Genomic DNA, 23,164 nt, shown 5'->3' with positions numbered 1-23,164 from the left:
AGCGATAGATTTATTTCGGGCATTAAACGCAGATCACATTACAGACGAAGCCCAGAACACTGAGGGAAACATATTAGGCTTTTGAAGAGATCTATTAGCTATTTAGCTAGAAAGCAAGCCAGAGACGTTAGATTACTCTCAGTGTAGTTGCTTCCATTTCCCAAATGTACTAAAGAAGGGCACTTAAGTGACTTGTGCAGACAGGCGCCGGATGTTAGCTATTACTGAGCTGGCCCTGTTTATGTCCCATAGTGCCATGTTTCCATCCCAAAACCCCAATCCTAATCCCAGTCCCAGCCCGAGTCCCAGAGATGAAGAAAAGTGCAAGCTGGAAAAGAGTGTAGATACCAAACTGGAATCGTGTGTGTGTTTGAATATTTCACCCAATGCGATTCCCCAGAACGATAAGATTAGATTATGGCCCACCCACAGGTCCAAATCGGGAGAGAAATAGGTAAATTGGCCAACTATCATTGATTCCGGGCGATCAAACACCGCGTAGCTGCCACCAAAATGCGACGTCCGCTATCGCCGACTCTGGCCAAGTTGGCCGAAAAGGAGGTCAACGAGACGCCCGACCGCATCCAGCAGGACATCATCATCCTGCGCGTCTGGATACGCCAGCAGCCGCATCTGCGCGCCCGCACGGATGTCGACTTCCTGATTTCCTTCCTGCGAAGGTGTCGATATAGTCTGGAGGAGACCAAGCGTCGGATAGATAGGTATTTCACGCACTACAACCTCTTTCCGGAGATAATGAACAACCGATGTGTGACGCAACGATTGCTGGACATCAATCGCTTGGGGTGAGATCCTTTTAACTTTCTATCGAAGTAATTTAAGGCCTAGCCCTCTTCCAGAGTCTGCCTATATCCTGACATGCCCAAGGGCGACAGTCGCACGGCCATGTTTATCGCCCGTTTCGGCCATTTCGACCCCAATCTGTACATGCTGCGCGAGATCTACCACTTCTCCTCAATGGCCATGGAGGTGATTTCCCTGGAAAACGACTATGCCTCCTTGGCGGGAATTTGTGAGATTATCGACCTGGAGGGAGTTAATTCGGACAAGATGCGCCGTTTCGATCGTGTGCTCTTCCGCAAGTGGTGGAACTGGCTCTACGCCTGCAGTCCCCTAAAGGTCAAGGAAATGTATATTATCAATATGCCCAAGGATATACAGGGTACCATCATGTTTCTATACAATTTGCTGAGCATGCAAGTCGATCATCCGGTGGGTATTTCTATTTAATCTGTGAAGTAATTTATCTTAAATCTTTAACCCTTGTTTCAGATAAGAGTCCTTAAGAACACCGAGGAGTTGATAGAGCACATTGGAAAGGACTCACTGCCGGAGGAGTATGGTGGCACCAATGGCCACATCGGTGAGTGCATCGCCTACATGGAGGACCTGTTGAACAGCTATAGAGGATACTTCGAGCAGGACTGTAACTATGGGACGATTGAGGAACTCCGCCAGGGAGAGATAGCCATCTACGAGGCGGAGTTCGGTGCCAGCGGATCCTTCCGCAGGCTCAACTGGGACTAAACCCGGAAGTAAATGCAAATATGATACACTCTGTTGCCCCATTTGTTTTTATATCCCCACATAAACATTCCAAGCACTGCTGTAAAGTCGATCAATTAAAGATAACGCTCGCGTATCGGCAATTTATGCACTCGTGTATTTGTATCTATCTATCTATGTATCTGGTTGCCGTCGGGTTTGTGTTTCGGGTTTCGGCTTGCTGGTTTACAAGGTGTTGGGCTGATTAGATAGTGCCACCGCACCTAAAGCGTCAACTTCGGCGGTGCGTCAGGGACTCCGGCATTCAGTTAGCATTTGAACCACCGCCGGAATGGCGACTAAACTGAGACCTCTCGACCCCCAACTGGCCGCTTTGGCCAAATCCGAATGCAACGAGGAGCAGGCCCAGCGGGCGGAGATTGTAGCCGCCATCCAGACATGGATTACCAAGTCCCCCCATCTCAAGGCTCCCACCGATGAGCGGTTGATCCTGGCCTTCCTGCGACGCTGTCGCTTCAGCCAGGAGGAGGCCAAGAGACGTTTCGACAACTACTACTCCCTCCGTGCCGTGTTCCCCGAGGTCTTGGGATCAAGGCAGGTGGACGACGCCCTGCTGGCCCAGCTCCAGAGAAGGTGGGTTTCGCCTCCAATTAAATCAACTTAGTTTCATATGATGACAGTGCTTTGTGCTTCCGGATATCAATTTAAATTCTCTTGTCTTATCAGTGCTGTCAAAAGTACGCAAGAATTTTGTGTACCAGTTTATCGGGCTAACTACCAAAAATAATGAATTCTGCTAGACAGAAATTTGCTGAATAATCATAGGTTTTGGCGTCCTACAAGTTTTATATGAAGTGAGCTAACAATAATTTCGAACTCAAAATTTCATCTACAGCATTCATGTGATACCCTCACGACCTGTAAGTCCCCAAGGAGCGAGGGTGATCATATCCCAGTTCCGGAATATTGATCCCAAGAAGTCCAGTCCCCGTGAGGCCTTCAAATTAGTGTTCATATTGCTGGAAATTCTGGCTTTGGAGTGCGACAATGCCTCTATTTCCGGTCTGATCTGGGTGGTTGATTGCCGGGATGTGACCATGGAGCAAATGATGCAGTACGATCCTTTCCTGCTGAAGAAGTCATTCGCCTTGGTGGAGCAGTGTCTGCCGTTAAAATTTGTGGAGATTCATATAATCAATATGCGGAAAGAAGGCCAAAGTATATTCAATTTTGTGACCAAGTTCTTGCCCTCGAAGCTGCCATTTAAGGTAAGTCTTTTTATTTTAAACTTGTTAGACACTTTAATAAAAATATAAATATATTTTCCCCCAAGTTTGTGATTCACAAAAAATCAGAGGAGCTGTACGATCATCTGCCCAGAGACGCCATGACTATCGAGTATGGAGGCACCAATGGCTACCAGGCGGAGGCCATCGATTTTTGGCGCCAAAAGCTGCAGGAGTACAAGGACTATCTGGCAAAGGACTCCCAGCACGGAACCAATGAGAAGCTTCGAGTGGGATTGGCCAGTGCCTGGGCCAACGGAGAACTGGACGGAATGAGTGGATCCTTCCGCCAACTGGAGCTGGACTAAATCAAAGACTCTATTCGTTTGGATTACCATTTAATTAAGTGCTAATGCTATAAAAATAATTTAAGGCCTATTACGGGTCACTGGGTATCTCGTGTATCCTCTTAAACAATATATCATTACAATTTTCTAATTGGGAACATTTTCTGAAGACCTAAGTGCTGCATTTTCGCTTGAAGTTGGAGTTCAGAGATGTGGGTCCCGTGGCAGCAGATCCTGAAGCTGGAGGCGGCGTTTTTGAATCTGCGGATGTGGGCATGGTCTTGTTCTGAATAGGACTCGTTGTGCTCTTGTTAATGCTCTGGACAATGAGGTTGAGGCAGTCCAAGCTGGAGCCATTGGCATTTCCATCAAAGTCTCCTGAAAAGCGTGAAGCGATGGTATTATTGAATAGAATAGTATTATTTTTGTAATCACTCACCTGCAAACTGTCCATACTTCTCCATATGCTTGTTGTAGAAATTGAGTTTATCCTCGAGATAGGCCCCGGCATATGAGCTCTGTAAAATAACGAAAAAAAGTGGAAACTTTTAGTTGGCCTCCAATGAAATTGGGAAAACGATAAATTACAGAAATGTGTCGCCGGCCGAAATGACAACGTCAAAACGGCTCTCTAGCTTTCCGGGGCCTGTCATTTTGGCCAACAAATGCCATACAAAATGCAGTCTAATGACGAGATTAAGCCAAAATTTATGTCAGCCACCGTGGCGGGGCACGGAGCAAGTAAAAGATTCCACAGGCCAATTAAAATGCATTGAACCAGAAGTGGCTGGCAGTGTTGCATTGTCTGTTGGGGCATTGTATACTGCTCTGTGATGCACACACTTATTAGCAATTAAATTAATTTGATGCAATATTTTTGCTGGGCATACGCAGACGACAAGGCATCCGGAGACGGAGATGCGCTCGAGATTTCATTAGAAAAATTTGCTTTAACGCCGATGCTAAGCAAATTATAATTGCCACTTCTGGGTGGGTTTCCCTCTAAAGCAATGCCGTCACTTCGTCTGCAAGGATCGGCGGGGGAAAAACCAAAAAACAAATACAGAGCAATTCATAGTGTGTTTATTTATACATTTTAGAGAACAACAAAGTACGAGGAGGCCGAACAAACAGAACAACATTCAACCCAACCCAAGTGAACTGAACTAAGCTGAACGGGAACACAAGAACTCACACTGCACTTTTATAAAGCGATTTATCATTTTCAAGCGTTTAGTGACAGCATGCGCTCGATATGCGACAACTTGTATCTGTATCTGCATCTGCATCTGTATCTGTATCTTTTTCTCGGGCATTATTATATGGAATTTCGGTGTATTTCATTTTTTTTTTCTCTCCCCGGGCATCCCGGGCATATATCATGCGTTTTTGTATCTGAATGAAATGCCCCTTATCACTTGAGCATTTCGTCGTCGTCTCTGTCCCCATGGGTTGCGTAAAGATCATAAGCCGCTTTTTGGCGCGTTCCCCTTAGAAGTTTTATTTTATTTTCTACTTGCCACCGATCTGAGTCGTCGCATGTAACGGATATGCGGCATTATGCGATTTGTTAAGAGCAAGCCACATGAATTTTTCCCATGAAATATGCATATGATGGCCTAAACCCTCTTTGGAAATATTGCCATGTTCTCATGTACGAGGCGGTCACTTTTGATAATCCCTGAAAATCCGTGCGGGAAAATATTACAAATTCTAGCCAAAGTTGGCAAGGTTATATTGGGTACAATTTTTTGGAATATTTCGAACCAAATGATGTAAATACTATTTATAGATTTAGGAAGAAAAAGTACCTTGGCCCAAGAACCTTAATTCTTTTTTCCAAATAATGTACCGACTTTTAGTTCAACAGAAATTTTACTATCAATAGCAATAAATGGTTGAGCTTTAAACGCCAAACAATGATAAGAAAGCATATCTATCCATGAACTTATATGTATAAGTATTCCAGTGTCGTAATAAATTTATTTGAAGGGAACCCTTTGAGTACCTGAGTCACACCTGAGTACATTTATCAATGGGTTGTTTTGCACCCGAGATACCCGCATCTTTATATGAGTCACATGGAGTTTGACGTTTAATGATTAGTGTTCCCGGTAAGCTGATATTCACCTGATAGACGGTTTGGCATTTTTTGATTGCAGCCACGCGAGACGCCAAATGGCTTGAGTGGGAACGTTTATTGGCAGCGATAAGAGGTATGATCGTTTTCGAGGAATAATCAACAAATTATAGACCACATTGAAGACTGAAAAACTGTTCAAAAGGAGAGCCTTCCACTTAAATCTGTGATGCGGGGATATCAACAGTTGAGATTTATAAATACACAAGCTCCAAAGAAGCGAGAAAATGAATGGATGGATACGGGATAAGATGGATGGATTGCCAGGGTCTGAGATGCATTTGAATGTCTGCACGTTTGGCGGGATGCCAGTTTTTAATCAAACTATGGCCGCACATTAATATCTGCCAATGTGGAGGAGGGGACCACTGGTACACCACTGCTGTACTTGCAGCAAACAAATATGCAAAGTTTTATGGTAAATTAACAAATTTGTACATTAAAAATGCGAAAAACTTCAACAAACTGCATGGAAATTATTCACCACAGACCGGCAAGAGAGTGGGGGGCTTTGGGATCGTATCCCCCATTCGCCATATGTATGAAGATGGCAAAAATGTTTGCATAATTGTTCACAATTTGTTGGCCTGTCAGGCCCCCCGGCCCGCCGTCTCGTCCCACTTAGAGCCATGTCTTGCAACACCTTTCGAAGCAACAGAACACCCCAAGATCTTGTCATGTTTTTCCTGTGCAATTTGTCAACTGACACATTTTCTTTTTGTTTCCCCACCCGGCGAACGGGAAACTATTATGAAACAGAAAAGCGATCGCTTCAATCCCCCCGAACATGGAAAATCGGGCACTACCGAAAAGGAGACTGACCCCTCCTCCGGCAAACGAATTTGTTGTAATTAATTTACAACACGATTTCCATTTACATTTATAGCCAAAAAGGGGAGGCCTTATAAAAAGAAAATTTATTTATTGCACTCCACTAAATGCAGGCAACGACCCTTTCTCAGACTGCATAAATTTCCAAAATATTTGTCCTCGTTTTTTGGGGATATGCTTTCTTGGCCAGATGGAGGCAAGACTCCTCCAACTCCCCCATAATTCATAATTCTTGATATGCACCGTAACCGGGGGAATCTCAGGAGGAGGATTTCAGTTTCTTGAATGGGTGCTCGGTAGCTTATTAAGTCGCACGTCAGCGAAGGCATAAATTCTGGTCAGTAGATACAACAGCAATACTTAGATATCGGATGGGATGGGAGCCACGTTTGGGGATCTTCTTCTGCCGATGCCACCGATGTCCGCCCCGTATATATTCTATTTTCATGTTTCGACCAGAAAGCGGCCAGACCCTGAGATTTTGATGAATGTGCGCGTCGCCAAAGAAAAATGTATGAAAGCGTTGCTCATGCATGAGAATTTTACGAGAAAATAATTGCGGAACGAGCTCCCCGGCCCTCAAACTCTAAATATTAATTGGCGTTCAGTGAAAAACTTACCAGATAATCGGACTGGCAGCTTTTGCCGCTTAAACTCGGCGCCAGGTTGTCGGTGTCGCGAGTGGGCGTGGATTCCTACAAAGCCACAAAATCAGTATGACAATCTAATATATAGACTAGAATGAATTGGGGGATATAATTGAACATACCTGAAGGAGATCCTCCAGGCTCTCAATGTACTCGATGGCATTGCGCAAGATTTCGACCTTGGGCAGGCGCTGGTTGGGATTGGACGATGTGCGTCGCTTCAGAATCTCAAAGGCCTCGTTAACCTAGAATGTATAGAAAGATACATCAATTAATAGCGATCGTTGAAATCATGGATATCCATTAGGCGCATCGTAAAAACACACAGCCCCACAGGCGTGTTCCTCTTTAAGTGGCTCTTTAATAAAACATATTTTAAACTAAATAGAGCATAAAATTTTCAACAATTAAACCGTTCGTCTGTCGTCTGTCTCTTTATGACACCTCCAAGTGTTAGAGCCCCCTTTCGCTCCGGACTCTCCCTTCCTGCACCGCCCCGTTAATGTCTCCATGTGGAGCTATAAATACGTGTGGTTCATCCAAAACTTTTACGATTGTCGAACTCATAAATGCCGCTGTTTAACTCTTGGTCTTGGCAAATCTTTATGTTTTATGCTTGTTGGGTGGTTTCCCCTTCAGTTCTTTATGGCACAAGATCCTTCCTGGTGGTGGGAGGTTCCTGGTGGCAAGTGCCAATGTGTTAATTTGTGCGGCGGGGCTGTTCTGCTGATATTGCAACAAAGTATCTCCCCATTAACAGCATGAAATTTTCCAAGATTAGAGTTATCTATTTTAAGTTTCTGACAATAATAGTTGTGATGAAGATAATTACAAATAGGTGTATTATCTTTTTCTTTATAGCATTATCTTTAAAGGACTAAGTTTTTACAATGGATCTTTGTTTTTCTTTAAAATAATCACTTAAAGCAAGATAAGCAAGTCATGATCTTGAATTAAGGTATATTGGTAATCAACGAACATTTTTAGATTGTCTTTCAGGATGTTGTTTGTAAATAATCATTTATGGAGCCAAACCTGTCCTAAATATTTCTTTTCTATTTTATCTATTCAATTTTTCTATTTAGTTTTTCTATTTAGTTTTTCTATTTATTTTTCTAATCCTTGTCAAATTTATGAAGGAAATATTAAAATATTTATTTATATTTTCTGTATTTTAATTTCTACTATATTCTAATTAAATATTTAGACAAATAATACATTATTAGTTTTCTATAAACTTTATGAAGAAGAAACAGGTTTGCCATATTAAAAATATGTTATTTTTTTAATTTTTCAAAAATGAATAGTTAGGAGTTATTAAAAAGGAAATTAATAACTTCGTAAAAGAGAATTAAAGCCTGAGTTAAATATTTTCTAAATTTTAACAAAATATATAGGAAGAGACGGAATGCTTCTCTAAATCCTTATCCTTGTTCCGAAAGTATGATGAACTCTCACCTTTCTCAGTCTCCGGCGTTCTCTCATGGTAGCCGCCTTCCGTCGGTCCACGGTGACACTCTTCTTCTTGCACGCCTTGCAGGCCCAGGTGAGACAGGGTCGGGAGGATTGGGCCGAGGCGCAGACGAGCGGTGCCAGGACATGCTCCTCGGAACTGAGACTGCTGTTCTCGTCATCGTAATCGGTGGTGTAAATAGGCGATGGCGTCATATTCATTGTCATTTGCTTGTCCATCTCCGGCGGATGATTCCCGTGGCTGAAGTTGCAAGATGAGGCAGATCCTGTGGCGGAAAGAGACGCAGAGCCATTAGCTCCTGCATCTCCGACGGCATTGAAACGGCTGAAGAAGTTCTGCAGTGTCTGTTGGGGATTCTGGCTGGGATGCAGGGACTGGGGATGCGATTGAAGGTGATAGTTGTGATATCCGTATCCTGGATGAGATTGCTGCTGGTAGCTGTTGTTGTACTCCTGCTTGATGTGGTGTGCGGCAGGCATTTCACTTGAGACACTATTATATTTGGTCATTTTCACTTTGGTTTGCTTTGCACTTTATGTTTTGAAAGGTTTTCAAAAATATATATTTCTTCAAAACCTTGCAGGTATTTTAAAAACTATATTACTTTTAGAACACTTTATAATACGATTTTCTTAACGATCGATTAAATCAAGTTTTTTTATAGTAACTCCCGACTTTGATTCAGATCGATTTCCGATTTCCGAGTCGCTGAGCCTACGAACCGACATCCGCTGCAAACGCAACACATTTGGTGACACTGCCGGAGATGAGCACTTCAAGAACGGATCCTACTCGGGGGCCCCCAGATGTGTGCTCACCGATCACCGATCCGCTCCGATCGTGCTGCTTTTTGAGTGGCTAATGGGGTCCGTACTCTCGAGTGGTTTTCGAAAATGTTATTTTTAAATCCGCACCGCCATTAGACAACATTGGCGGGTTCCTAAGGCAGAAGGACGTTGTCGCTGGCCACGCCTCCCGTTTGCTGTTAAGTATTTACGAGTCGCCATGCGGATTTTCCGCTCAATGAAAATCATGTTTGTGAAAGGCTTATTTTCGCTTATTTATTGCCGGAGAGGAATCAAATAAATTCGATCCTACCTGCCTAGCGATTAGTGCTGGGCATAAATTAACTGAGTGAGGGGAAGCAGAACAATTCGTTAATGTGACACTTTTAGTGGGGATTTGTATAGCCCAACCCACCCACCAATTGTCTCTGGCACCCAATTTCCCCCAACCACCCAACCATCCACTCCTCAAGATCAAATTGAGCAAAAAAATAAAATAAGAGAGACCACCAAAAACAAAAAAAAATAAAAATAGTCAAAAAGTGGCCGTTTATTTATCGCTGCTCAAGCACAATATATATCTTTGGAAATCACCTTTAAATCTTCCCCAACGATATTGTAAATCTTTTGTCTTAGGCCCGTGGTTTTTCACCGAACATTTCCCATTTTAATTTTTCCATTCCCTGCTTTCCATTTTATTTTGATTTTCTGGCGGCGCTTTCCTCACTTTTGTTTTCTCTTCGTACTTTGATGGATGTTTTGTTTTGATTCGGTCTGATGGTATTTTGGTGGCGGAGCCTATTTGTTGTGCCACACGATAATCCCAATTGTAAATTTAATAATTGACGCCTGTCTCGCTTTCCATGGGCCTGATATTTAGTAGACACTTGGAAATTAGGCAGCCAAGTACGCCAGGAACCAGGTATGCGTTTAAGTTCCAAGGAAATGGCACCCTTCCTTGTAAAACCTCCTTATCATTAAACACTTAAGAATTATACATCCTTGTACTTCTGCTTATTCCAGATGCTAAGCAGGACAAAAATCGGGACGAAAGTCGACAAAAAATTGGAGTATGAAGTATTTTTATCACAAATTACGTTTAAAGTTATTAAAAATAATAAAAATTTTTCAAAAATCTTTGATGAACATGTCATATTATTTTTGGTCTGTTTTCCAAATATTTTCTTTAATTATGGTGAAATTTAACATTGAAGGAGGACTCATTTTCCCAGGGAGAAGACTCCCTTTGCATATTATTTTTCAAAATTTTAAATGCTTTTTCAAAAATGCAAATGAAACAAAGAAAAAGTAACATAAATTCTACACATCGATTTAAAGCGCCGTCTGGTGGACACGTTTTGACCTGACAAAAACATGCAGAAAAGAATCAAACATTTTTAATACATTTGGTAGCTCTTTTTTTAATGTACTGGCATCACTTAGTCTTAATTTAAATTTTATATATTTATGTTTATTCTTATTTTTATTTTTGTGTTATTTTTGATTGTTTTTACTGTTAAATATTAAAAAAGATCAAAACAAAAGAGTGTACGCTTAATGTTTATAGCCAGAGTGTTTATATTTTATTTGAATTACATAGTAAGCACATGATTTAAATAATGATTTTAATGATAATTTTTAATAATCCACTAAATTAAAAAAAAACTTAAAAATTTAGTTGCCTAAAGCTAGATGACGCAATTTGGGGCAATCTTTGTGCAGACGCTATCAGTTGTGTGTTTTTAGTTTATTTTTACCCAACTATACAGAAATGTGTATCTGAACCGAACTCCATTGAAGGTTGGTCTGATGGCAATGTCATCAGCCAGCCACTTCGGAATCGAACACGGGGCACATCACTTTCCAATTAAAGCAATTACCCACCAAATAGGCAGCAATGTCTACTAATTGTCTCATATAGACAATTGTCTGTTGCTAGGAGGCAATTGAGGTTGTAGGTGTTGCTTCTTGGGGCTTTATGCTTTCCATTCATAAAAGCAAGTTGCATGCGGCAACGGTGCGTATGAATTACGTCAGCCAATGCATATATGGCAAGAGTGAGAGAGAGCTGTAAGAGAGATGCGCAAAGAGAGGGAGAGTGTGGGATTGGGAGGGCATCCCCACATCCTTGAAGCTTTATTATCACAACTGGTTTTTGTGTCCTTTGTTTTTTAATAAACTTTGTTAAAACTCTGACTCAAAAAAGTCAGTAAAACAGAAAATAATCACTCGCTCTGCTCATGTTTGTAAATATGTATGCCGGTACAGGTTTGTAATGAAAAATATTTTTACAATTTTTATGCTCGCTCAGCGAAATTTTGTTGGAGCAGAGAGACAACAGAGAGAAACGGTGAGAGTGCACTCAGAAAAAAGAATAACATTTAAAAATTGAATGATGTAATAGAAATTTTTATTTTTAGGTTTTTTATACTTATACTACTGTCTGAGAGAGCAATTAAATGGAGCAATAAATACACAAAAATATAGATAATTTTTTTTCTCTGTAGGATGTGCAGCTGACAAAACTGGGGAGACTTGGTAGCGTTATTTGAGCGGGAAAAAACAGCGCAATTCACGCATTTACATTAAAGCCGTCAGTGAAGACGGACGTCTCACTGTGAAGTGCTCGCATCTGCCTTCTCAGTCGAGAAAGCGAGTGCCATTGTTATTGTTATTGTTTTTCATAGGCTCCAATACAAAGTGCGCGTTGTATTTGTTATTGCGAAGAAGCATGTCGCAACGGAATAGAAAATGCTGATAAAAACGGAAGAGAAACACAATCAACAAGCCAAAGTGTAGTGCTAAAGTTGAACGGAAACTGATAAGCGGTTTGTTGGCGAAAAACAAGCGATCGTACTGTATTTAACCGTTACCTGTGAAAGCTGCCACAAATGCACAGGTAATTATGTAGCTGTTGTTGCATCCAGTTGTTGCATTCAGAATGTGTGTCAGTGTGCCAAAAGTTAGTCGCAATCAGAAGAGCTTTCAGTGTCAACACGTGCATACACACACGCACAGGTGCAGTTCTGCTTTTATTTACCTTGCTCTTGTCTCACAGCATGTTGTTGCTGTTGCTGTAATCGCGCTTATCAGTGTTTTTGTGCGTGTGTGTGTGTGTGTGTTGGTGGATTTTTTTTGTGGCTTTGCGCAAGCTCTCAAACTCTCTCTCCCCCTTTCGCTCTCTCTATCGGTACATCAAAACAAATTTAAAATTATTTTACATTGTTTTTGTTTTGTTTTTGTTTTGTTTTTGTTTTTTTTTTAGTTCGTGCTTTCAGGCCTTTTAATAGTCTACTTTAATTTAATTTATTGCCAAGTCACTGAGCATGCAACTAGTTGATGCAATTGTCCCAGACCCTGAAAATAGTTGTTTTGTTTTTCAAATACTATACATATATTTTTCGAATAACTATACTTAAAATAGAAACTAAAGACATTTTTATTTTAGATTTTATTATAGATACTTATATACTATTTCACGAGTTAGATTCGAAAAGTGCCATCAGAATAAAAGTTAAGGGCTTGGTAGGGTGTCTTTCTTATCGATTTGTTACTTTCTAACAGCTGGGATTACCCCCTTTCTTCGCCCTTACGCGACCAGCATCTTTGTCGCAATGTCACATTCCCAAGGTCACCCCACGACCCCACCAACGCCTACGTATGACAACTATTATGGTAATATTTTGTAAAAAAATATTAATTTAGACATTATCAGCGAGTCACTTCGGGACTCATTTTTTGGCACGTGCCAGGTGCATTCCAAAGTCTCAAATATACGAATTATTTACATTTTATTGCAGCCCTTGCTGGCGGGTTATTTTCGAATGCGTGACAGGCAGTTAACCCATTTAAATAAATCAGCCTCAAGGTGCTTTATTCACTCCGAAGAGGCATAAATTTTAATAAAAAGTCATAAAATAATCATTTCTCAGATACAAATACAAAAATCAACAAAAAAGCTCTTTGGAGTTAAATAATTAAACATTTACCTTTCGGATGGAAAGCAAACTTCCTCAAGCTATTTATTTATGTGGACTATTTTTAAAGGCTTTCGGCAAACATCAATAAAGTTAAATATAAACCGTGATTTTAATAATAGTCTTTGGGTTTTGGTCTTAAATCAACATCCTGGGGGGTGGCCAAGAAGAAAATTCGCCAAATGAGAGAGCCACACGTGTGACTCGACTGCTGGGGGCTGGGAAATAAAAATGCGCAAAATACAAATTCCGGGGGTTGGTGGATGGATCGGTCGAATTCATTATATAAACTCGAGAAATTAGGCCAGATGTGTTAATTGATATGTGTGTAGAACTGTGTATGGCCCGAGCAGAAGCGAAATGTTGTTTACCTTTCGCGCTATTGTCCAACCGGACTGTCTAGCGAACTCTTTTTTTATCAGCCGGTTTTCTGTAGTTCACAATTCTTATCTTTCGATTCGAGGGGGTAATCTTATACAGTGCCGCTCAACTGAATAGGTTTGAAAATTATTTCTTCTATTTTTATTTCTCTCTTTGTTCCTATGGCATTTGTGCATTCTTTCTTTTTTGTTTTGAACATTCATTTGTTTTCTCATAATATGAAAACAAAAATTTAACGGGTTGTATGCAACGGTAAATCAGAATTTTGCTTTCATCGTGAAATTCGCTAAATGTGTGTTCTATTTTTGGCTCATCTGATTAGGTTGGACAACTTTGACTTCACTTTGTGACTGACTGCGTGATTGAAAACATATAATTTCTTTTGTTTACTTAAATCTAAAGTAATTGCTACAATTTTTTTTTAATATGGGTCGCGGAAAATCTTTAACCGATTTTGAAAAAGGTCAAATTAAAGGCTATATTGAATCTGGCCTAAAACATAATGAAATAGCAAAGAAGATTGGTCGAAGTCAAAACGTGGTAAGCAATTTTCTTCGTAATGAAGCCGATTACGGGAAAAAAATGATAGGAGGAAAAAAATATGCTACGACGGCATCAGAGAGGCGATTAATCCTTCGAACTGCTTCGAATTCCCACCTGTCTGCCAGTAAAATCAGGGATGAATGCGGTGTAAATGCTAGTTTGGCAACGGTAAAACGAGTTATTCGGAGTGCTAAACACTTAAAGAGATTAAAAATAAAAAAAAAACCTCCTCTCAATGATGCACGGAAGGAAGCGCGACTTCGATTTGCGCGGGATCACATGACATGGAACAAGGAGTGGAAGGCTGTGGTCTTCTCCGATGAAAAAAAGTTCAATCTCGACGGACCGGATGGCTACAACTATTATTTTCACGATATGCGAAAAGAGGAATGCTTTTTGAGTCGTCATCACTCCTGTACAGGAGGCGTAATGGTTTGGGGAGCCATATCGTTTTATGGAACTTGCGAGCTGCAGTTTGTTTCATCAAAGATGAATGCAAATGTCTACAAGACTGTGCTCCAAAAGGCTTTTCCCCAGTTTTCCGAAATTTTTGGACCTATTCAATGGACGTACCAACAAGACAACGCCCCCATCCATACAGCCCGGGTTACAAAACAGTGGATTAAGGACCAGAATGTGAACTTGCTCGAGTGGCCGCCATACTCCCCAGACATAAATATTATCGAGAACATTTGGGGACTTTTATCCAGGAGAGTGTATGAAGGGGGAAGACAATTTCAAGACTCGGCAACCCTGGTTGAAGCGATTAAAAAAGCCTGGGCAACTATTTCACTGAGTGAAATTGAAAAATATTACGATTCCTTATCAAATCGAATGTTTGGAATAATTAAGAATAGGGGGGGTCATACCAAATATTAAATAATTCAGAAATAATGTCTTTTATTCTTTAAGTTACCAAGTACCATGAAATATTGCTGTGAATAATTTTTTTTAATAGTTTTGTTGGTCAAACCTATTCACTTGAGCCAAAAATAATGTAGGTTTTCAGCTATGTTTTTGAAAAAAAAATAAAAAAAATATAAAAACCAAACCAAAAAAAAAAAAACTTTTGTATTTTATAAAGAATTGATCGTTTTACTTAAAAAAAATTATTTGGTTTAAATCCGAGTGCTCGTTATGAAGATATTATGTTCTAAGTCTAAAAAAGAAGTCAAACCTATTCAGTTGAGCGGCACTGTATACTCATACACTGGTATATGACTGGTAACAGACTGGCCCGTATCAGAGGCCACTCGCAGACGCAGCCATAACGAACTCTTATCATATTAGCAAAATAATATGCCGATAACGGGCGACTGTAAATTACATACTTGAATTTTTCGTCGGTCTGCTGGCCAATTTATCAAAAACATAAGGTCTAGGCCGTTGGACGATCTTGATGGGAACACATTTAATTGCCACGTAGGAGATGGTGGCCATAAATGTTGTCCAATAAAATAAAATATATTTTTAATTGTTTAATAATCAACGCAAATCCAAGTAGGCTAGTTTATTATTTTATTCTCAAGTGCTCTCAACAAAATAATTGTATAACTTCCAAGAATAAACTGCACTTGAGGAGAGTGTGCGGCTCTTTAATTAAATTAGAATTGTTTATTTTGGAGTTATGATTGTAAAGAGAGAATAATATTTTTTCGACGACGTGTCTATTATTTTGATTAATGCAATTTTTATTTTCCAAGAACCGTGGGATAGACGATAGACAGTTTGCTCAATTTAAATCATTTAGCACTCTGTCTATCTCAATTGAGATCAGTAGTCGTCGCGCGATGAAAGTTAAACGCTGGAACGGCAAATGAGATAAGCTAGACAGTAATTTAGACAGCTGCACGTAAAGCCCCAAAGCGAACCTATAACCCAAATCATGAATACCAGCCGCTGGGCCATGAAGTCTCTCCATTCGTGTCTTTCAATGGTTCGTGTGCCTTGCTGCTTTTAACGAATTTAAGTCCACCCCCCTCACAATCCAGCCAAGTTACTTTTATGCCCACATGTGTATGAACATCCATATCCACACATACCATACACTCATGTGCCTGAGATATCAATGTACCTAAGGCTTTTGTTATGTATACAGAGTAGAAAACGGAGCACAGAATTTAAGGGGACAGGCGCCTGTTACCAAAACAGGCCCCAAAGTTGAGCTACTCAATGATTTAGCCGCCCCTCTATCTTCCAGAACACACTCGTTCTGGCCCCCGAATTCGATAAAAACTATAAATTCTATATAAACAAAGTGAGAAAAATTGCTAACCTTGAACCGTTGGCAAAAAACTTTCACAATGAAAAAAGTTCAGTATCAAGGACCCAGAAAGTATAGCCAGTAGCTATCGGTTCGGCATGTTTTTCATTTGCCATCGAGCAGTGGCCAACGCTGCGTATACGTAATCGACTGCCAGCAAGCCAGAAGCCAGAAAGAAAAGCGTATGGGCACGTGAGTGTGGTGGTATGTGAGGATTTGGGATGCCTGGCATTCCTCCGATTATCTGAGAGTGTGTTCGTGCGGATGTGCGTAAAAGGTTTTTGAACTCGTTTTTTTTGGAAATTTTCCACCATCTAGCCTGTTTTTGGGTCAATATATTTATGCAAAATGTAAAAATAAAAACGACTCCCGAAGAAGCAGATAAGAAAATTATAAATAAACAGAAGCAAAAAAATACTGGTATTTAGAAACAGAGTATAAAAACAAAATGCTCACAAATACTCAAACACGAATTCCCTTTCCATTTTTTGAAAAACGTCAAGCAAAACAAAGTGTGCAAAATGTTTAAGTTTATGCATAAATAAATATATTTATGTGTATGTTAGAGCGAAATAAAATAGCTAAAAATACAAACAAATGTGTACAAAGTATACATATATCGAGCATGCCGCTTTAATGGGCCCAATCACGATACGACGGGGTGTCAGCCGCCTCGCATGCCAAGCATCTATTGTCCGAGCGTCCAAATCAAGTATACGTACGGTGGGCCATTTGAAATGATTTCGTTTTGAGGAGCGTTTTGGGGAGCGTAGTTAGCACAGCGAGAAGATCGGTCACACATATTTAATAAACCACAAGCACGAGTCCCTCTCCCCGCCTTGAACTTGCGAAAGTAAAATTTGAGAAACCATAAATATTTGAGGTCGAACTTGGGGTACTCTATAGGACTACGCCTAGAAAGGCTGCGAAATAGTAAAATTCTTTAAGTGATCTTAAGAAAGCTAACCAGATATGCCAGTGCTAACGAATAAATAGCTTTTGCTCTGCATAGTATGTGTATATAATAATATATATATACTTTATGATAAAACTTAAATAAGGAGTACGCAGATAAACTGAGACTTTGTACTCGGAAACCCTGTACTACCCAGACTATGGGCTAGATTTTCTCTTAATTTCGAACTTTATACGACAAAAGAACTATAAATCACTGCTGCTACTATTATAGCTACAATCTTATCACATAGTGAGTTGTAGATCTAATCTCTGTAATAGTTACAATTAAACAACACCTTGTTACCAGGCAGGGATGAGTTATGGATGAGTTGCAAAAAGGAAAAGCCAGAGCTGAGTATATCAGTAAATTGAATTTGTTTTCTAGCCACTTTCCCTGTCTGGCCGGTAAATATTAATACGATAAGAATCTTTATGGCGGGTGATTGGCAATTTCCAAAATCAATTCCTATAAAATCCTTAATCAAACCCCCATTTAAGGCATTTATATATTTATAATTATTAAATGCCTCGATTTACGGCCGAATCTTGAGTTCAAGGGTTTATTTTAGTGCGTAGGTTTTTTATTCCAGCTTGGTCATTATATGATCTCGGGTATTATTTAGCGTTTATAACGTGTATAAATAATTGACTTTATTTAATTGTTTGATTATATTTATGGAACGTGCTGGTCTGCAAGTCACCTTTACCTTCATGGCAGTACCCCAAAGATGTTGGCTTAGTTCTCGCCTTTGATAGTGGGAGTGGGAGTGGCAGTGGGTGGGGAAGTGGAAGTGAGAGGGGGCAAACTAAAAAGAGAGAGAGAGAGAGAGAGAGAGAGCGGTAAATTTAAATACTCGTTCCCCGCCACAGAGCTATAGATAAGTCAGACAGAGCGTCATAAATATTTATTTTACATTTTTATTTTTTATATTTTTGCATTTGTATTTTGCTTCTCTGGCGGGCTCTGGCGCTCTTCCTCGCCAGCCGCCTGACGTTGGAAATGTTTTCGGTTTTCGCTTCAGGCATTTTAGTTCCCGGCCGCTCGCGGAACTATTTGGTCGCATTCGCGCTAATTTTTTTTCGCCAAGACTAGAAATCCAACACATCATCACTCTCGTAAACTGAAACTAAGCAAGCACGCCCCCAACAATCCCTAAACAAGTAAGCCCGGGGCTCCCATTCGTCTAAAAGCAGCACAGTCACTTTTTACTTGCTGGGAACTAGGAACTAGGGAAACAAAAATTAAATTTTTATGTAACAACGTTCTACTTTGGCCATCTCACCCTTAGAATCTCACCATCGCACCGCCGCTGGACAGGTCGAGACGTTGTCTGGCGGGAAATGTATTAAGAGGAAACGGATCCAGCCGCTACCAACATGCACTGATATTGGCGCACAGGATACGAATACCGATCTCGACCTGGAGCAGTTGGCCTAGACCAGCAATCGATAGACCATAAAATTCCCTCCGTTTTACCCCAAAAAGTATTTATTAAAACTGATCGCAGAAAGTGCCGGCTCAGGATAATGGCGCACTTTAGTGGACATCGGGCGCCGACAGAGGTGCCGGCCCATTTCAAAAATCTCTTCACCAACGGACAGTTGGGAGCGGCCGAGGATAACAACAATCCCGGCGACAACAACGAACAGGAGAACCGGCCCATCAACGGCAACGATGACACGAACAACAACGGGCAGCAGGATATCGCCTGTTGGGTCTTCGGATACGGATCATTGTGCTGGTATCCAGGCTTCACCTACAGCAAGTGTATTACTGGCTATATTCGCGGATATGTTCGCCGATTCTGGCAGGGCAATGCCACCCACCGGGGCTGTGAAGAAAAGGTGAGTTTGATTAACCCTCTACTGGGGTGTGGTTTTCTAAACAGATATACATAGGTACTATCTGAGAGATCAGTCTGGTCGCCGTCTGGGGCTGGGTCTGTTTTCTCTCTGATATTTACTTTCCAACTAGCGGCAGCCATCTGGTAATTGCTTTATTGCCACTGTATCATTTTATAATAAATGTTTTCGCGTCTGGAACGCAGCCAGTTGCCTTTTAGGTCTTTAGGTGTGTGCAAATATGATCACTTGGCCTGGCACGCGTTATCTACTTGTCGCCGTTCTTATCAGCTCGTACAAAACAAGTGAAATTAGCATTCAGGCAGCATATAGAGCGGCTCCCAATTAAGATACAGATTGCGTCTCAATTAACATAGTTGATTTGCTTGCCGGAATAACGAGTCAGGACAGGCCCCTTAGGAAAGGTCTCATACCATACCTTTTTGGTGTTTGGAAACCAGTTCAAGTTTGGAAGTTGTAGAGGCATTTCTATATATTTTTTTTGGGATATTACAATAATGTAATATTAGTAACCAGTCTAAGTTATAACACCTATACTGAAGTCCTATTACAATACTCTCCCTCTCTCTGCAATCTGAATACATTTCCGATTACACGACCAAAAGGCAACAATGTCGGAATAAGTCAAGGTCCGCTGATCCAAGTATAAATAAAATACATAAGGCGTATATACAAAAAGTAAACAATCAGATGGCTGAGAGTGCAGGCGGCTACCTATCCCTCTGGCTTTGTGGGCGCCATAAATGAAAATATATAAATTATACTTGAGTACTAATATGTGCTTTCATTCTTTGTTGCAGCCTGGACGTGTTGCAACGCTGGTTGAGGACAAAGAGGTAAGTCATCGCAAAATATTTACACTTTAAGAGTCTAGGGGGTTCTGTAAAAAAAATGTGCTGTTCAAATTTCTCAATGTAAGCCCCATTCCGTGTAGGCGGTATCCTTCCCCCCACTCCGAGGAGTTAGAGGGGAAAGGTCCTACCAACTCGTCCATATCTGAGGTGAAGAACTCTGGCAGATTTCCGCAGACAACCGGACGGCAAGGATTCAGGATCCTTTCGAATCCTTCTTCATCACTACGCCTGGCGAGATTCCGCGAAATATAGGCGAATGCGCACAAAAACGCACATTTTACACCTTGATACTTTCTATCCTAGACCCGGGGACTTTACCCAGGGCACGATGCATAGAGTTACCAGGAACTCGTTTGTAGCCCCGAGAGACAAGCATGAAAAACTCGAAGCGCACGGAAGACTTCTCACTCAATACGTTATTTATACGCTACCAGTGGATGAATTCGCGGTTGGGAATTATAAGAGCCAGCAAGCGATAAGAATAGCACAACCACTCGCACGAGTTCAAATCCCAGGGAGCGCGAGCTATTTTTATATTTATGTTTACCATCTGTTTGGGTATTTTATAAATTTTTTTAAATTTAAAATTATTATTCTTCATTACAGGGAATAACTTGGGGATGCGCGTATAGAATAACAGGAAGCACGGCTCTGGATTACCTGAAGCAACGCGAGTGCACTCTGGGTAAGTCTGAAATAAGAGTCTTCAGTGATTGAAATTAACACAAAGCTATTCCATCAGGAGGCTATGCGACCATCGATACCAAGTTCTTTCCCCGTGTCGCATCCCAGGACACACCGTTTAGTGGAGAAGCCGTGGAGGTGCTAGTCTATGTGGCCACGCCGGAGAATTGTCATTGGCTGGGCGAGTCTCCAGTGGAGGAGATCGCCGCACAAATTGCCTCTTGCCGGGGACCTAGTGGCCACAACGCTGAATACCTGTTGCGCCTGGCCATGTTCATGCACGACGAGATTCCCGGCGTGTGGGATGAGCACCTGTTCCAACTGGAGCGTCTAGTCCTGCAAGAGCTTTACCGCCGCGAAATACCTCTCTCGTCTGTGATGGGCCGGAATCCGGATCGGATACGCCGCGACTCCCACGAAGATATCCGCCGCCCGCCGTCCTTCGAGTTCACCTCCCGTGTGCCGGAAACTAAGCTGCGCTGCCTCAACATTTGATCGCTGGTGTTTAGGTGGTCCACCAATGACCATCAGAATCATACTCCAGAATCAACAGAATCCGAAAAAGCAGCAGCAAGTGATATTCGAGCCGCGTTTATTGCTACAGCAAATTCCAAATTTATGATCGACATTTTAGCTTTTTAGAGAACCTGAGGAGTCTATCGCCAAATTTGATGTATTTTAATTTGTACATAACCCTAGAGCTAGCCAGTAAGCAGCCGTAAGAAAATCCTCGATAAGTGATCTGATTTAGCCACTAAGCTAGACTAAGAGAGTCAGTAAGCACAATACAACAATTTTTATACTTGAAACAGTCAGGGAGCTAAATTAAAGCCAAAACAAAATAACATAACTACTGACTTGTGTGATTTTTTAGATTTTAATTAAATACAAAAGCTTTCGCGCAAATGGAAATTATTAGACGACCATCAAGATCAAGCGAAACTCTTACTGAAACCTATGACTAATTGGTGAGAATTTCGGCGGCGCGATTCTCCATCAGTTTCTCCATGTTTGTAATGGCGCCCATCCAGGTGTCCAGAGTGCTGGCCATGCCGGCTATCTGGTTGCGGTTGAGGACGCGCGGTTGCACCCACGACATGTTAACTACCCCAGCTACTTGATCGATCTCACCGCGCACCAAATCCAACGCCAGGGCCTTCATGATCAGTAGTTCGACCTCCTTGGCGGGCAGTTTTGTTTCCTGGGCAATGTCCGCGAACGAAATTGCCCGCTCGATGGCTGATCGCTTGAAGGTCATCTCCATAAGACACAGCAGGGAGATCTTTTGGCGCAGCTTGACTTCCTGGGCAGCTAAATCTGGGATCTTGGACCAGATTTTCTTCATGTCATTAAACCTGTTGGAAAAAGGAATCAATAAGTAACTTATTTCCAAATATGGATGAAGGGGCACCCACTTGTTAATGTCACCCGAATTGAAGGCCTTCAGAAGCTCCACCAGCCACTCATTGTCGGTGCCCTTCAGAGACTCCAGAATGGGATGCGCCAGCAGTTCCCCGATGTTGTAAACGCCATCACCGAGCAGGGCAGCCAATCCAAGGAAGAAGGCCTGCTGGGCCCACTGGTCACGCGGATAGTCCTCCAGCGAGCAGCCGAGGAACTGTAGACCGCACCGGTAGTAGTCGCTGTGCTTGCCCACACGGCGATAGTACTGGGATGCCAGCATGTAGTACTTTCCATGAACGGGTGTCACGTTACCCGCTTCCTCGAGAACGTCGCGCAGCTCCTCGATGATTTTCTTGGTAGCATTCAGGTCGTTGAGGTGGCTGAGATAAAGGTTGCCCTGCATCACCTGCAGATACCAAACGGCCTCATCGCAGATCTTAACCTTGTCCTTCATCTTTTCGAGGAAGTCGATGGCCTCCTTCTTATCGCTTATGTTGTCCACCACTACCTCTAGGATCTGGATCAGGCCGTAGGGATTGATTCTAAAGAAAAATACGTTTAATATTGCCGAGTCATCGGGAGACGCCGACTCACTTTGTTTCGAAGGTGGACAGGAAGTTCTGGTAAAGCTGCAGCAACGCCGTCTCATCTTGGAGGGTTTCGTGGCGCACAAAGGTGATCAGTTTGATGGTCAGTTCATTCCACAACCTGAAAAAGTTAATATTGTACTGCTTTAGCAACTTTTTGCCAGTTTAATCTCACTTTTCGTTGTAGAGCTCCTCGATGAGCGTCCACTCGGCGGCGAGGTCCTTGTTTGTGGTCTTCTTCTGGGCCGCCAGGTATGCGGTAACTGTTGCCTGTGGGTTGGACATTGCAACTGCGTTGGTATTTGCGCTATATCCTGAGTAAATTCCGATTTTGTTGTAAAATATAATTCCAAACTACAAAAATTGCAAATCACAATCGCCGACGCAGCTGTCAAATTGACAGAACCCGAACAGAAAGGCGTTAACAGCACTGGTTCTAACATAGTGTAGAGTATTCTGGTATTTTTTTAGTTTTCATGCAGTTTCCATATTAAAATATTGTTTTATGACTAAGAATAAGATGTTTTTATAATAAATACGTAACAAAAATATTAACAGTCATCAGTATTATTCTAAATATATAAATTTTATTTGAAGAATAAAACGTTTTCTCGTATATGGTCATACAAAAAACGAAGACACAAACCATGACACAATCAGCTGACTGTCGGTCG

General features: G+C 41.5%; 5 protein-coding genes across 6 annotated transcripts; 3 read left to right on the top strand and 2 right to left on the bottom strand.

Annotated features, from left to right (window-relative positions):
- Window positions 1-193: 193 nt before the first annotated feature.
- Window positions 194-1,663, top strand: LOC6499052 (alpha-tocopherol transfer protein-like). Its single transcript, XM_001955369.3, has 3 exons — window positions 194-806; window positions 861-1,233; window positions 1,294-1,663. Exons 1-3 carry the CDS (start codon window positions 514-516, stop codon window positions 1,546-1,548), a joined length of 921 nt encoding a protein of 306 aa, XP_001955405.1. The 5' UTR covers window positions 194-513; the 3' UTR covers window positions 1,549-1,663.
- A 160-nt stretch (window positions 1,664-1,823) lies between these two features.
- LOC6499053 (alpha-tocopherol transfer protein-like) lies at window positions 1,824-3,251 on the top strand. The gene is made up of 3 exons (XM_001955368.4): window positions 1,824-2,160; window positions 2,423-2,795; window positions 2,861-3,251. The coding sequence occupies exons 1-3, from the start codon at window positions 1,859-1,861 to the stop codon at window positions 3,119-3,121; spliced, it is 936 nt and encodes a 311-aa protein (XP_001955404.1). The 5' UTR covers window positions 1,824-1,858; the 3' UTR covers window positions 3,122-3,251.
- LOC6501516 (myogenic-determination protein) lies at window positions 3,135-9,040 on the bottom strand. The gene is made up of 5 exons (XM_001955367.4): window positions 8,177-9,040; window positions 6,841-6,963; window positions 6,692-6,766; window positions 3,540-3,618; window positions 3,135-3,478 (listed from the first exon to the last, which is right to left on the bottom strand). Exons 1-5 carry the CDS (start codon window positions 8,699-8,701, stop codon window positions 3,273-3,275), a joined length of 1,008 nt encoding a protein of 335 aa, XP_001955403.2. The 5' UTR covers window positions 8,702-9,040; the 3' UTR covers window positions 3,135-3,272.
- Window positions 9,041-11,540: 2,500 nt separating this feature from the next.
- On the top strand, window positions 11,541-21,349 carry LOC6499054 (glutathione-specific gamma-glutamylcyclotransferase 1). 2 transcript variants are annotated; one of them, XM_014910394.3, is made up of 5 exons: window positions 11,541-11,876; window positions 18,388-18,943; window positions 19,762-19,797; window positions 20,422-20,500; window positions 20,558-21,349. In XM_014910394.3, exons 2-5 carry the CDS (start codon window positions 18,626-18,628, stop codon window positions 20,992-20,994), a joined length of 870 nt encoding a protein of 289 aa, XP_014765880.1. In that variant the 5' UTR covers window positions 11,541-11,876; window positions 18,388-18,625; the 3' UTR covers window positions 20,995-21,349. The 2 variants fall into 2 exon arrangements, with proteins under 2 accessions (XP_014765880.1, XP_014765879.1); XM_014910393.3 differs by lacking the exon at window positions 11,541-11,876 and adding an exon at window positions 18,122-18,259.
- Window positions 21,350-21,357: 8 nt separating this feature from the next.
- Window positions 21,358-22,904, bottom strand: LOC6501515 (26S proteasome non-ATPase regulatory subunit 13). The gene is made up of 4 exons (XM_001955365.4): window positions 22,666-22,904; window positions 22,498-22,611; window positions 21,915-22,445; window positions 21,358-21,854 (listed from the first exon to the last, which is right to left on the bottom strand). The coding sequence occupies exons 1-4, from the start codon at window positions 22,773-22,775 to the stop codon at window positions 21,461-21,463; spliced, it is 1,149 nt and encodes a 382-aa protein (XP_001955401.1). The 5' UTR covers window positions 22,776-22,904; the 3' UTR covers window positions 21,358-21,460.
- Window positions 22,905-23,164: the final 260 nt, after the last annotated feature.

The sequence above is a fragment of the Drosophila ananassae genome, chromosome 2L (assembly GCF_017639315.1).
Source record: "Drosophila ananassae strain 14024-0371.13 chromosome 2L, ASM1763931v2, whole genome shotgun sequence".
Taxonomy (NCBI): Eukaryota; Metazoa; Arthropoda; class Insecta; order Diptera; family Drosophilidae; genus Drosophila; species Drosophila ananassae.
The sequence above is the reverse complement of the archived record's forward strand: the minus strand, read 5'-3'. Positions and strand labels throughout refer to the sequence as shown.